General features: G+C 37.5%; 1 protein-coding gene across 6 annotated transcripts in view; it reads right to left on the minus strand.

Moving 5' to 3' along the window:
• The window catches only part of ICA1L (islet cell autoantigen 1 like), a 94,504-nt gene that overhangs the window by 12,510 nt on the left and 65,790 nt on the right, over window positions 1–16,204 (minus strand). For all 6 annotated transcript variants that reach the window (XM_040475891.1, XM_040475894.1, XM_040475890.1 and 3 more), the window contains one exon: window positions 10,023–10,112. In XM_040475891.1, coding sequence (XP_040331825.1) covers window positions 10,023–10,112 — 90 coding nt within the window. The remainder of the gene's footprint in view (window positions 1–10,022; window positions 10,113–16,204) is intronic.

Consider the following 16,204-nt stretch of genomic DNA (forward strand, 5'->3'; position numbering starts at 1 on the left):
AATTATTACAACCAATCCCTCAGAAATACAAGCAATTACCAGGGAATACTATGAAAAATTATATGCCAACAAACTGGACAACCTGGAAGAAATGGACAAATTCCTAAGCACCCATACACTTCCAAAACTCAAACAGGAGGAAATAGAAAGCTTGAACAGACCCATAACCAGTGAAGAAATTCAATCAGTTCTCAAAAATCTCCCAACAAAGCCAGGACCAGATGGCTTCCCAGGGGAATTCTACCAGACGTTTAAAGCAGAGATAATACCTATCCTTCTCAAGCTATTCCAAAAAATAGAAAGGGAAGGAAAACTTCCAGACTCATTCTATGAAGCTAGTATTACTTTGATTCCTAAACCAGACAGAGACCCAGCAGAAAAGAAAACTACAGGCCAATATCCCTGATGAATATGGATGCAAAAATTCTCAACAAGATACTAGCAAATCGAATTCAACAGCTTATAAAAAGAATTATTCACCATGATCAAGTGGGATTCATTCCTGGGCTGCAGGGCTGGCTCAACATTCGCAAATCAACGTGATACATCACACTAATAAAAGAAAAGATAACAACCATATGATCCTGTCAATCAATGCAGAAAAATCACTTGACAAAATTCAGCATCCTTTCTTAATAAAAACCCTCGAGAAAGTCAGGATAGAAGGAACATACTTAAACATCATAAAAGCCATTTATGAAAAGCCCACAGCTAACATCATCCTCAATGGGGAAAAACTGAGAGCTTTTTCCCTGAGATCAGGAACACGACAGGGATGTCCACTCTCACCACTGTTGTTTAACATAGTGTTGGAAGTGCTAGCATCAGCAATCAGACAACAAAAGGAAATCAAAGGCATCAGAATTGGCAATGATGACGTCAAGCTTTCACTTTTTGCAGATGACATGATATTATGCATGGAAAATCCGATAAACTCCACCAAAAGTCTGCTAGAACTGATATATGAATTCAGCAAAGTTGCAAGATACAAAATCAATGTACAGAAATCAGTTGCAATCTTATACATAAAAATGAAGCAACAGAAAGACAAATAAAGACACTGATCCCATTCACAATTGCACCAAGAAGCATAAAATACCTAGGAATAAATCTAACCAAAGATGTACAAGATCTGTATGCTGAAAATTATAGAAAGCTTATGAAGGAAGTTGAAGAAAATATAAAGAAATGGAAAAACACTCCATGCTCATGGGTTGGAAGAATAAATGTCAAAATGTCAATACTACTCAAAGCAATCCACACATTCAATGCAATCCCAATCAACATTGCACCAGCATTCTTCTTGAAGCTAGAACAAGCAATCCTAAAATTCATATGGAACTACAAAAGGCCCAGAATAGCCAAAGTAATTTTGAAGAAGACCAAAGCAGGAGGCATCACAATCCCAGACTTTAGCCTCTACTACAAAGCTGTCATCATCAAGACAGCATGGTGTTGGCACAAAAACAGACACATAGACCAATGGAATAGAATAAATACTTCAGAACTGGACCCACAAATGTATGGCCAACGAATCTTTGACAAGGCAGAAAAGAAGAGCCAATGGAAAAAAGACAGTCTCTTTAACAAATGGTGCTAGGAGAACTGGACAGCAACATGCAGAAGAATGAAACTAGACCACTTTCTTACACCATTCACAAAAATACACTCAAAATGGATAAAGGACCTGAATGTGAGACAGGAAACCATCTAAACCCTAGAGGAGAAAGCAGGAAAAGACCTCTCTGACCTCAGCCGCAGCACTTTCTAACTTGACACATCCCCAAAGGCAAGGGAATTAAAAGCAAAATGAACTATTGGGGCCTCATCAAGATAAAAAGCTTCTGCACAAAAAGGAAACAATCAACAATACTAAAAGGCAACCAACGGAATGGGAAAAGATATCTGCAAATGACATATCGGACAAAGGGCTAGTATCCAAAATCTATAAAGAGCTCACCAAACTCCACACCCGAAAAACAAATAATCCAGTAACGAAATGGGCAGAAAACATGAATAGACACTCTAAAGAAGACACCCAGATGGCCAACAGGCACATGAAAAGATGCTCAACATCGCTCATCAGGGAAATACAAACCAAAACCACACTCAGGTATCACCTCACCCCAGTCAGAGTGGCTAAAATGAACAAATCGGGAGACTATAAATGCTGGTGAGGATGTGGAGAAACGGGAACCCTCTTGCACTGTTGGTGGGAATGCAAACTGATGCAGCCGCTCTGGAAAACAGTGTGGAGGTTCCTCAAAAAATTAAAAGATAGATCTACCCTATGAGCCAGCAATAGTACTGCTAGGAATTTACCCAAGGGATACAAGACTGCTGATGCATAGGGGCACTTGTACCCCAATGTTTACAGCAGCACTCAACAATAGCCAAATTGTGGAAAAAGCCTAAATGTCCATGAACTGATGAACGGATAAAGAAATTGTGGTTTATATACACAATGGAGTACTACGTGGCAATGAGAAAGAATGAAATAGGGCCCTTTATAGCAATGTGGATGGAACTGGAAAGTGTTATGCTAAGTGAAATAAGCCATACAGAGAAAGACAGATACCATATGTTTTCACTCTTATGTGGATCCTGAGAAACTTAACAGAAACCCATGGGGAGGGGAAGGAAAAAAAAAAGAGGTTAGAGTGGGAGACAGCCAAAGCATAAGAGACTGTTAAAAACTGAGAACAAACTTAGGGCTGATGGGGGGTGGGAGGGAAGGGAGGGTGGGTAATGGGTAATGAAGAGGGCATCTTTTGGGATGAGCACTGGGTGTTGTATGGAAACCAATTTGACAATAAATTTCATATATTAAAAAAATAAAGAAATAAAAGTTTTCAAAAGCAAGAAAATTTTTTTCCTACTATATTCTTTACTTTTGTGTAATTTTTTTTCAAATTCTATTTTACTCCCATCATCTTAGTCTACTTCAGTGTATTACTTTTTTCAAATTCTCAAATGATTTCCTTTTTTTTCCTCCCTTTTTTTTTCTCTAATCAGTCAAACCACTTTCAACACTCAGACCAAAACATGCCTAGGATCTAGCATCATTGATTAGATTTTGTGTATGTGTGTGTTTCATTTTTTAATTTTAATATATTTTTAATTTTAATTTTTCTACTTTATTAATTCCTTTTCTCCTTTTGAAATGACAAAACCAAAGAATTCACCCCAAAATAAAGAGCATGAGGAAATGACAGCCAGGGATTTACAGATACAAGCAAGATGTCTGAACCAGAATTTAGAATCACGATAATAAGAATACAAGCTGGAGTCGAAAATAGACTAGAATTCCTTTCTGCAGAGATAAAAGAAGTAAAAACTAGTCAGAATGAAATAAAAAAAAAGCTATAACTGAGCTGCAATCACGGATGGATGCTGCGGTGGCAAGGATGGATGAGGCAGAACAGAGACTCAGCGATATAGAGGACAAACTTACAGAGAATAATAAAGCAGAAAAAAGAGGAAGATTAAGGCAAAAGAGCACGATTTAAAAATTAGGGAAATCAGTGACTCATTAAAAAGGAACAACATCAAAATCATAAGGGTCCCAGAAGAGGAAGAGAGAAAAATGGGGGTAGAAGGGTTATGTGAGCAAATCATAGAAGAAAACTTTCCTAACCTGGGGAAAGACACAGATATCAAAATCCAGGAAGCACAGAGGACTCCTATTAGATTCTACAAAAACCGACCATCAACAAGGCATATCATAGTCAAATTCACAAAATACTCAGGCAAGGAGAGAATCATAAAAGCACTAAGGGAAAAAAAGTCTCTAACCTATAAGGGAAGACAGATCAGGTTTGCAACAGACCTATCCACAGTAACTTGGCAGGCCAGAAAGGAGTGGCAGGATATATTCATTCAATGTGCTGAGTCAGAAAAATATGCAGCCAAGAATTCTTTATCCAGCAAGGCTGTTATTCAAAATAGAAGAGATAAAAATTTTCCGGAACAATAATTAAAGGAGTTTGTGACCACTAAACCAGCCCTGCAAGAAATTTTAAGGGGGACTCTCTGAGGGGAGAAAAGATGAAAAGATAAATACATACACATACATACATACATACCAGAAGCAACAAAGATTAGAAAGGACCAGAGAACAGCACCAGAAACTCCAACTCTACAAGCATCATAAATGGCAATAAATTCATATATTTCAGTAGTGACTGTAAACATCAATGGACTCAATACTCCAATCAAAAGACACAGGGTAACAGAATTGATAAGAAAACAAGATCCATCTATTTGCAGTTTACAAGAGACCCACTTTAGACCTAAAGACACTTTCAGATTAAAAATAAGGGGATGGAGAAGCATCTATCATGCTAATGGTCAACAAAAGAAAGCCAGAGTAGCCATACTTATATCAGACAATCTAGACTTTAAAGACTGTATCAAGATGTAGAAGGGCATTATATCATAATCAAGGGGTCTATCACCAAGAAGACCTAACAATTGTAAACATTTATGCGCCAAATGTGGAGCATCCAAATATATAAATCAATCAATCACAAACATAAAGAAACCCATCAATACTAATACCATAAAAGTAGGAGACTTCAACACCCCACTCACAGCAAAGGACAGATCATCTAATTAAAAAATCAACAAGGAAACAATGGCTTTGAATGATACACTGGACCAGATGGACTCAACAGGAATATTCAGAGCATTTCGTCCTAAAGCAGCAAAATACACATTCTTCTCCAGTGCACATAGAATATTCTCCATAATAGACCAGATACTGGGACACAAATCAGACCTCAGCAAGTACAAAAAGATCAAGATTATATCATGCATATTTTCAGACCACAACACTGTAACATTGAAATCAACCACAAGAAAAAATTTGGAAAGATAACAAATACTTGGAGACTGAAGAACATCCTACTAAAGAATGAATGGGCTAACCAAGAAGTTAAAGAGGAAATTAAAAAGATCATGGAAGCCAATGAAACTTACAACACCACAACCCAAAAATTCTGTGATGGTCATAGGCAAAGGTGGTCATAAGAGGAAAGTATATAGCAATCCGGGCCTTCCTAAAGAAGGAAGAAAGATCTCAGATACACAACCTAACCTTACGCCTTAATGAGCTGGGAAAAGAACAGCAAGTAAAATCCAAAACCAGCAGAAGACAGGAAATTAAAGATTAGAGCAGAAATTAATGCTATTGAAACCAAAAAACCCACAAAAAACACAAAAAAACAAAAACAAAACCGTATAACAGATCAATGAAACCAGAAGCTGGTTCTTTGAAAGAATCAACAAAATTGATAAACAACTAGCCAGTTTGATCAAAAAGAAAAATGAAAGGACCCAAGTAAATAAACTGAAGAATGAAAGAGGAGAGATCACAACCAACACAGCAGAAATAAAAACAATATTAAGAGAATATTATGAGCAATTACATGCCAATAAAATGGGCAATCTGGAAGAAATGGACAAATTTCTAGAAACATATACCCTACCAAAACTGAAACAGGAAGAAATTGCAAATTTGAACAGACCCATAACCAGTAAGGACATCGAATTAGTAATCAAAAATCTGCCAAAACACAAGAGTCCAGGGCCAGATGGCTTTCCAGGGGAATTCTACCAACCATTTATGGAAGAGTTAACACCTACTCTCTTGAAGGTGTTCCCAAAATAGAAATGGAAGGAAAACTTCCAAACTCTTTCTATGAAGCCAGCATTACCTTGATTCCAAACCAGACAGAGACCCTACTAAAAAGGAGAACTACAGACAAATTTCCCTGATGAACATGGATGCAAAAATCCTCAACAACATATTACCCAACCGGATCCAACAATACATTAAAAAAATTATTCACCACAACCAAGGATTTATACCTGGGATGAAGGGCTGGTTCAATATCCGCCAAACAACATGATTCATCACATTAATAAAAGAAAGGACAAGAACCATATGACCTCTCAATAGATGCAGAGAAAGCATTTGACAAAATGCTTTCTTGATAAAAACCCTCAAGAAAGGAGGGATAGAAGGAGCAAACCTCGAGATCATAAAAGCCATATATGAAAGACCCAACGCTAATATCATCCTCAGTGGGGAAAAACTGAGAGCTTTCCCCCTAAGGTGAGGAACAAGACAGGGATGTCCACTCTTGCCACTGTTATTCAACATACTATTGGAAGTCTTAGCCTCTGCAATCACACAACACAAAGAAATAAAAGGCATCCACAACAGCCAGGAGGAGGTTCAAACTTTCACTCTTTGCAGATTACATGACACTCTATGAAAAGCCCAAAATATTCCGCCAAAAACCTGCTAGAACAGATCCATGAATTCAGCAAAGTGGCAGGATATAAAATCAATGCACAGAAATCGGTTGCATTCCTATACACCAACAATGAAGCAACAGAAAGAGAAATCAAGGAGTCGATCCCATTTACAATTGCACCAAAAGCCATAAAATACCTAGGAATAAATCTAACCAGAGGTGAAAACTCTATACACTGAAAAGTATAGAAAGCTTATGAAAGAAATTGAAGACACAAAAAAATGGAAAAAGATTCCATGCTCCTGGATAGGAAGAACAAATATTGTAAAAAATGTCGATACTACCCAAAGCAATCTACATATTCAATGCAATCCCTATCAAAATAACACCAGCATTCTTCACAGAGCTAGAACAAATAATCCTAAAATTTGTATGGAACCAGAAAAGACCCTGAATAGCCAAAGCAATCTTGAAAAAGAAAACCAAAGCAGGAGGCATCACAATCCCACACTTCAAGCTATACTACAAAGCTGTAATCATCAAGACAGTATGGTACTGGCACAAGAACAGACACTCAGATCAACGGAACAGAATAGAGAACACAGAAATGGACCCACAAACATATGGGCAACTAATCTCTGACAAAGCAGGAAAGAATATCCAATGGAATAAAGACAGTCTCTTCAGCAAGTGGTGCTGGGAAAACTGGACAGTGACATGCAGAAGAATGAACCTGGACCACTTTCTTACACCATACACAAAAATAAACTCAAAATGGATTAAAGACCTAAATGTAAGACAGGAAGCCATCAAAATCCTCGAGGAGAAAGCAGGCAAAAACCTCTTCGATCTTGGCCGCAGCAACTTCTTACTCAACACGTCTCCAGAGCAAGGGAAACTAAAGCAAAAATGAGCTACTGGGACCTCATCAAAATAAAAAGCTTCTGCACAGCAAAGGAAACAATCAGCAAAACTAAAAGGCAACCAACAGAATGGGAGAAGATATTTGCAAACGAGGTATCAGATAAAGGGTGAGTATCCAAAATCTATAAAGAACTTATCAAACTCAACACCCAAAAAACAAATAATCCAGTGAAGAAATGGGCAAAAGACATGAATAGCCACTTCTCCAAAGAAAACATCCTGATGGCCAACTGACATATGAAAACATGGTCAACATCACCATCAACAGGGAAACACAAATTAAAACCTCAATAAGATGCCACCTCACACCTGTCAGAATGGCTAACATTAACAACTCAGGCAACAACAGATGTTGGTGAGGATGCAGAGAGAAAGGTTCTCTTTTGCACTTCTGGTGAGAATGCAAGCTGGTGCTGCCACTCTGGAAAACAGTATGGAGGTTCCACAAAAATCTAAAAATAGAACTACCCTATGACCCAGCAATTGCACTCTAGGTATTTATCCAAGCGATACAGGTATTCTGTTTTGAAGGGGCACATGCACCCTAATGTTTATGGCAGCACTATCAACAATAGCCAAAGTATGGAAAGAGCCAAATGTCCATCGATGGATGAATGGATAAAGAAGATGTGGTGTGTGTGTGTGTGTATATATATATATATATATATACACACACACACACACACACACACACACACACACATACATACATACCATGCAATGGAGTATTACTAAGCAATCAAAAAGAATGAAATCTTGCCATTTGTAACTACGTGGATGGAACTAGAGGGTATTATGCTAAGCTAAATTAGTCAGAGAAAGACAAATATCACATTCTTTCACTCATATGAAGATTTTAAGACACATAACAAATGAAGGGAAGCAAGGGAAGGGAAGCAAAAATAATATAAAAACAGGGAGAGGGACAAAACATAAGGGACTCTTAAATATGGAGAACAGAGAGTTACTGGCGGGGTTGTCGGAGGGGGTACGGGCTAAATGGGTAAGCTGCATTAAGTAATCTACTCCTGAAATCATTGTTGCACTATATGCTAGCTTGGATGTAAATTTATAAATAAACAAACAAATAAATAAATAAATGGAGGGTAAATTCTGTTTTGTATTTTCTACTACAACAAAAATGTGGAGGGAGTGCTGTGGTGAGAAAATCTTTTTTTTTTTTATACCACTCATCATTGTAAAGACTGAATCACACAAAAAGCAACAACAATGGATGCTACATCTAAGTAGAAATTCTGATTAAGACCTGGACTTGTGTGCTGTCGCAAAGTGTCTCCTCAGAGACTGCTTAATAACTGCATGAGAGGATAAAATAACATAAAACAGTAATTATTTAAGAGAAAAAGTACACAACACTTTGAATGGGTGGCCAAAATTAACATTATCAATGAAGGAGAAACAGACTGCATAAACCTTACATCTGGAACCCTGAGACAAGAGGGTCACCTGTGTAGTATTCCAGTCAAGAATGAAGAACCTGAATTTAATCACAATAAAATTCAGATAAAACTGAGATAAGAAATATTCTACTAAAGATAAAAAGCAGTGGAGCAGAGGGACTATATTGTATTAAAATTCCCATGTTCAAAAGTCAAAGAAAAACTGTGGAAATGTTTCAGAATAAAAGGGACTAAAAGAGACATAGCAACTGAATACATCATGACCCTAGACTCTCGGTCCAGAGGGGAATGTGCTACAGGGGACATTATTGGGTCAACTCACAAAACTGGAATACAAATACATGGTTTGCTTTGTACAAAATACGTTAACATTAAATTTCCTGAAGTTTACAAACCATTCAGTGGTTATGAAAGAAAATATACCTGTTCTTAGGAAATACAAACTTAAGTATTTTGGGGTAAATGGTCATGATGTATGTAACTCACCCTCAAGTGGTTGAGAATAAAATAACACATGAATCACACACACACACACACACACACACACACACACACACACCCTACATAAAGCAAAATACTAACAGTAGATGAATCTGGATAAAGGGTATACAGGTGTTCTTTGAGCTATTTTCACTTATGTAACACTTGTACATTTGAAATGCTTTCCAATCAAATTGTTGATTTTTAAAAATCAACATTAGTGACTAAGATTATCATGTATCTAAAATCCTGACAGAGTATCTGTTTTCTATGCATACCCTACATAGTAACTACAACATGGACCAGTTCTGCAGACAATAATATGGTAAGTACTCAACAAATGTTAGCAATTACTATGTACCAGGCCCTATGCTAAAGGCCTGAATGCACTCTTTGTCAATGGGCATCTTGTAATCAAAGAACACCTTCTATCCTAATGGTATTATCCATTACCAACAAACCTTAGCGCAAAATATTTTAAAAATTAAAGTATAGACGGGGCGCCTGGGTGGCGCAGTCGGTTAAGCGTCCGGCTTCAGCCAGGTCACGATCTCGCAGTCCGTGAGTTCGAGCCCCACGTCAGGCTCTGGGCTGATGGCTTGGAGCCTGGAGCCTGTTTCCGATTCTGTGTCTCCCTCTCTCTCTGCCCCTCCCCCGTTCATGCTCTGTCTCTCTCTGTCCCAAAAATAAATAAAAACGTTGAAAAAAATTAAAAAAAAATTAAAGTATAGAATTTACTATGACAAGTTCACAATTTCTATTCAATTTTTTCCATTCTGAGGGATAGCCAGGTATAACTTTCATTTTAATTCATTATGAACAAAATATTTTCCTGGACAATATGAGGCAAAGACTATAAAGTAATTCTTTTCTAAATTTATGTGACTGCAACTGATTGTTAATATGATAATAAAGAAAGAAAGAAATAACTTACACTTTGTTAATTTCTTTGGACTCTGTGAAGGCACTGGCTGGTTATCAGTGTGTGAAAGAGGAACTTCTAATCCCCCTTCAGAGGCCCAGCCTAGCGGGGAGGGAAGTAAAGAATTATCCACTGTTAGTCAAATAGGAAGTAGCATCAGAAAAGACAAGAAAACGTAAAAATATCTAATGAGTACTTTAATCCTTCTACTAGGGTGTGATTCTACAATATAAGAGGCAGAAAATACTTACAATGTATCTGCAATTATGTAGTCAAATCATCAAGTTTAGTTCCAGGTAGAATTAGATCAGACTTCCTAACAGTTTTCAAAGTGGTTTTGATATAAATATACAAGTGTTCTTTTTAGATAATTGCAGATATATAAGGCATAGAAAGAGAATTTCTAAGGAGTTGGGAGAGAGGAAATACACCTGACAATTAGAATCTTGAAACCTTTAACTATGTTTATACCCTTGGACTCAGTAATCCTATTCCAGAAATTTACTTAAAGGAAGTTATTTAACTGAAGGAAAATAAGTGCATGTATGATGAAGTTTTTTGCAGCATTATCTATATAATGAAAAAGTCAAAAAACCAAGGAAGGAATTTAGCAGATTATAGAAGATAAATGTGACAAAATGCTATGCAGTTATTAAAAAGTATCATTATGAACAAACTCAACACCCAAAAAACAAATAATCCAGTGAAGAAACGGGCAAAAGATATGAACAGACACTTTTCTAATAAAGACATTCAGATGGCTAAAAGACACATGAAATGATGCTCAACATCATTCATCATAAGAAAAATACAAATCAAAACCACAATGAGATATCACTTTACACCTATTCAGGAAACAGCAGATATTGGTGAGGATGCAGAGAAAAGGGAATGCTTTTGAAATAGTTGTGGGGGGGGCGCCTGGGTGGCGCAGTCGGTTAAGCGTCTGACTTCAGCCAGGTCACGATCTTGCGGTCCATGAGTTCGAGCCCCGCATCAGGCTCTGGGCTGGTGGCTCAGAGCCTGGAGCCTGTTTCCGATTCTGTGTCTCCCTCTCTCTCTGCCCCTCCCCCGTTCATGCTCTGTCTCTCTCTGTCCCAAAAATAAATAAACGTTGAAAAAAAAAAATTAAAAAAAAAAAAAAAGAAATAGTGGTGGGAATGCAAACTGGTACAGCTGCTCTGCAAAACAGTATGGAAGTTTCTCAAAAAATTAAAAATAGAGCGGTGCCTGGATGGCTCAGTTGGTTACACCTCCAACTTCAGCTCAGATCATGATGTCACAGCTCGTGGGTTCGAGCCCCATATCAGGCTCTATGCTGACAGCTCAGAACCTGGAGCCTGCTTTGGATTCTGCAACTCTGTCTCTCTCTGCCCCTGCCTGCTCACACTCTGTCTCTCTCTCTCCCTCTCTCCAAAATAAACATTAAAAAAATTAAAAATAGAAACATCCTAAGGCCCAGCAATTGCACTACTATGTATCTACCCAAAGAATACAAAAATGCTGATTTCAAGGGGCACATGTACCCCAATGTTTACAGCAGCACCATCAATAATAGCTAAGTTATGGAAAGGGCCCAAATGTCCATGGACTAATGAATGGCTAAAGAAGATGTGATATATACACATACATACAATGGAATACTACTCACAATCAAAAAGAATGAAATCTTGCCATTTGCAACAATGTGGATGGAATGAGAGTGTATTATGCTAAGTAAAATAAGTCAGAGAAAGACAAATATACAATTTCACTCATATGTGGAATTAAGAAACAGATGAACATAGGGAAAGGGAAGGGAAAATAAGACAAAAATAGAGAGGGAGGCAAACTATATAAACTCTTAAATACAGAGAACAAATTGAGGGTTGCTGGAGGGGAGGGGTGGGAGGATGGGCTAAATGGGTGATGGGCATTAAGAAGGGCACTTGTTGGGATGAGCACTGGGTGTTATATGTGAATGACGAATCACTGGGTTCTGCTCCTGAAACCAATACTACACCATATGTTAACTAAATGAAATTTAAATAATTTTTTTTTAAAGTATCATTATGAGGGGCACCTGGCTGGCTCAGTCAGTGGAGCGTGAGACTCTTGCTCTTGGGGTTGTGAGTTTGAGCCTCATGGTGGATGTAGAAATTACTTAAAAATAAAATCTTAAAAGTAAAAAGTATTATGAATATGGTGAAATATTTTCTGTAATATGAAAAATTATTTAGTTTATAATTAAAACACAGCACTAGAAAGGAATATAAATTATCCTGTCTACTACCTTCCTTGTACAGAAGAGATCATTTGAAGCCCATGTTCTTACTCAGGGTTCCTAGAACACAGATCTTCTAACTCAGGGCAGCTCACTTTCCTGGTTTACATTACAGGAGAGAAAGAAGTAGACAAAGAAAAGGTGAATCAAGTAGAAAGAGTCCTGTACTAGGAGGCAGAAGACCAGATTTTGGTTCCCTCTTAATTGTTTAAACTGCCTAGTTATCTTGAACAAGACACTCATTAAACACTAAGTATCAACTGCCTCAGTCATTGCATGGGAACGTCTGTCGGCCTGCAGGCAGGGACCAGAACAGATGTTCTCAGTGATAAAGAAATATTGTGGATAATGTATTGCCAGAAAATAAGAAAAGAATTCAGTGCTGCTAGAGATGTGGCAAGTTAAGGAGAAAGAGCAATAGGTATTCACGTGGAGAATGAATCTGTTTGTAAATCTTTATTAGGTCAGTTAGATATGTATGCAAGAATAATTGTTTTCTAAAATTTTACAGCAAAACATCTGAATTATCCTAGATAGAGTGCCTCTTTACCAAATAATACTGTCCTTTCTTACTTCTAGGTTAAATTCTTACTGAGTAATTTAACTGATTTTTATTTTATCTTAGCTTAGTTTTTTTATTTTTTATTTATTTTTAAATATGAAATTTATTGTTAAATTGGTTTCCATACAACACCCAGTGCTCATTCCAACAGGTGCCCTCCTCAATACCCATCATCCACCCTCCCCTCTCTCCCACCCCCCATCAACCCTCAGTTTGTTCTCAGTTTTTAAGAGTCTCTTTATGTTTTGGCTCCCTCCCACTCTAACCTCTTTTTTTTTTTTTTTTCCCCTTCCCCTCCCCCATGGTCTTCTGTTAAGTTTCTCAGGATCCACCTAAGAGTGAAAACATATGGTATCTGTCTTTCTCTGACTTATTTCACTTAGCATAACACTTTCCAGTTCCATCCATGTCGCTACACAAGGCCCTATTTCATTCTTTCTCATTGCCATGTAGTATTCCATTGTGTATATAAACCACAATTTCTTTATCTATTCATCAGTTCATGGGCATTTAGGCTTTTCCCACAATTTGGCTATTGTTGAGTGCTGCTATAAACATTGGGGTACAAGTGCCCCTATGCATCAGCACTCCTGTACCGCTTGGGTAAATTCCTATGAGTGCTATTGCTGGCTCATAGGGTAGATCTATCTTTTAATTTTTTGAGGAACCTCCACACTGTTTTCCAGAGCGGCTGCACCAGTTTGCATTCCCACCAACAGTGCAAGAGGGTTCCCGTTTCTCCACATCCTCATCAGCATCTATAGTCTCCTGATTTGTTCATTTTAGCCACTCTGACTGGCATGAGATGGTATCTGAGTGTGGTTATGATTTGTATTTCCCTGATGAGGAGCGACATTGAGCATCTTTTCATGTGCCTGTTGGCCATCTGGGTGTCTTCTTTAGAGAAGTTCATGTTTTCTGCCCATTGCTTCCCTGGATTATTTGTTTTTTGGATGTGGAGTTTGGTGAGCTCTTTATAGATTTTGGATACTAGCCCTTTGTCCGATATGTCATTTGCAAATATCTTTTCCCATTCTATTGGTTGCCTTTTAGTTTTGCTGATTGTTTCCTCTGCAGTGCAGAAGCTTTTTATCTTGATGAGGCCCCAATAGTTCATTTTTGCTTTTAATTCCCTTACCTTTGGGGATGTGTCAAGTAAAGTGCTGCGGCTGAGGTCAGAGAGGTCTTTTCCTGCTTTCTCCTCTAGGGTTTAGATGGTTTCCTGTCTCACATTCAGGTCCTTTATCCATTTTGAGTATATTTTTGTGAATGGTGTAAGAAAGTGGTCTAGTTTCATCCTTCTGCATGTTGCTGTCCAGTTCTCCCAGCACCATTTGTTAAAAAGACTGTCTTTTTTCCATTGGATATTCTTTCCTGCTTTGTCAAAGATTAGTTGCCCATACTTTTGTGGGTCTAATTCTGGAGTTTCTATTCTATTCCACTGGTCTATGTGTCTGTTTTTGTGCCAATACCATGCTGTCTTGATGATTACAGCTTTGTAGTAGAGGCTAAAGTCTGGGATTGTGATGCCTCCTGCTTTGGTCTTCTTCTTCAAAATTACTTTGGCTATTTGGGGTCTTTTGTGGTTCCATACAAATTTTAGGACTGTTTGTTCTAGCTTCAAGAAGAATGCTGGTGCAATGTTGATTGGGATTGCATTGAATGTGTAGATTGCTTTGGGTAGTATTGACATTTTAACAATATTATTCTTCCAATCCATGAGCATGTAATGTTTTTCCATTTCTTTATGTCTTCTTCAATTTTCTTCATAAGCTTTCTATAGTTTTCAGCATACAGATCTTTTACATCTTTGGTTAGGTATTTTATGCTTTTTTTTTTTTATAAATCTAGGTATTTTATGTTTCTTGGTGTAATTGTGAATGGGATCAGTGTCTTTATTTGTCTTTCTGTTGCTTCATTTTTAGAGTATAATAATGCAACTGATTTCTGTACATTGATTTTGTATCCTGCAACTTTGCTGAATTCATATATCAGTTCTAGCAGACTTTTGGTGGAGTCTATCGGATTTTCCATGCATAATATCTTGTCATCTGCAAAAAGTGAAAACTTAACTTCATCTTTGTCAATTTTGATGCCTTTGATTTCCTTTTGTTGTCTGATTGCTGATGCTAGCACTTCCAACACTATGTTAAACAACAGCGGTGAGAGTGGACATCCTTGTCATGTTCCTGATCTCAGGGAGAAAGCTCTCAGTTTTTCCCCATTGAGGATGATGTTAGCTGTGGGCTTTTCATAAATGGCTTTTATAATGTTTTAAGTATGTTCCTTCTATCCCGACTTTCTCAAGAGTTTTTATTAAGAAAGGATGCTGAATTTTGTCAAGTGATTTTTCTGCATCAATTGACAGGATCATATGGTTATCTTTCTTTTATTAGTGTGATGTATCACGTTGATTTGCGAATGTTGAACCAGCCCTGCAGCCCAGGAATGAATTCCACTTGATTATGGTGTATAATTCTTTTTATATGCTGTTGAATTCGATTTCCTAGTATCTTATTGAGAATTTTTGCATCCATAGTCATCAGGGATTTTGGCCTGTAGTTTTCTTTTCTGCTGGGTCTCTGTCTGGTTTAGGAATCAAAGTAATGCTGGCTTCATAGAATGAGTCTGGAAGTTTTCCTTCCCTTTCTATTTTTTGGAATAGCTTGAGAAGGATAGGTATTATCTCTGCTTTAAATGTCTGGTAGAATTCCCCTGGGAAGCCATCTGGTCCTGGACTCTTCTTTGTTGGGAGATTTTTGAGAACTGATTGAATTTCTTCGCTGGTTATGGGTCTGTTCAAGCTTTCTATTTCCTCCTGTTTGAGTTTTGGAAGTGCATGGGTGCTTAGGAATTTGTCCATTTCTTCCAGGTTGTCCAGTTTGTTGGCATATAATTTTTCATAGTATTCCCTGGTAATTGCTTGTATTTCTGAGGGATTGGTTGTAATAATTCCATTTTCATTCATGATTTTATCTATTTGGGTCATCTCCCTTTTCTTTTTGAGAAGCCTGGCTAGAGGTTTGTCAATTTTGTTTATTTTTTCAAAAAACCAACTCTTGGTTTCATTGATCTGCTCTACAGTTTTTAGATTCTATATTGTTTATTTATGCTCTAATCTTTATTATTTCTTTTGCTGGGTTTGGGGTGTCTTTGCTGCTCTGCTTCTATTTCCTTTAGGTGTGCTGTTAGATTTTGTATTTGGGATTTTTCTTGTTTCTTGAGATAGGCCTGGATTGCAATGTATTTTCCTCTCAGGACTGCCTTTGCTGCATCCCAAAGTGTTTGGATTGTTGTATTTTCATTTTTGTTTGTTTCCATATATTTTTAAATTTTTTCTCTAATTGCCTGGTTGACACATTCATTCTT

The sequence above is a fragment of the Herpailurus yagouaroundi genome, unplaced genomic scaffold (assembly GCF_014898765.1).
Source record: "Herpailurus yagouaroundi ecotype Mexico unplaced genomic scaffold, PumYag 140, whole genome shotgun sequence".
In the NCBI taxonomy this organism is placed as follows: domain Eukaryota; kingdom Metazoa; phylum Chordata; class Mammalia; order Carnivora; family Felidae; genus Herpailurus; species Herpailurus yagouaroundi.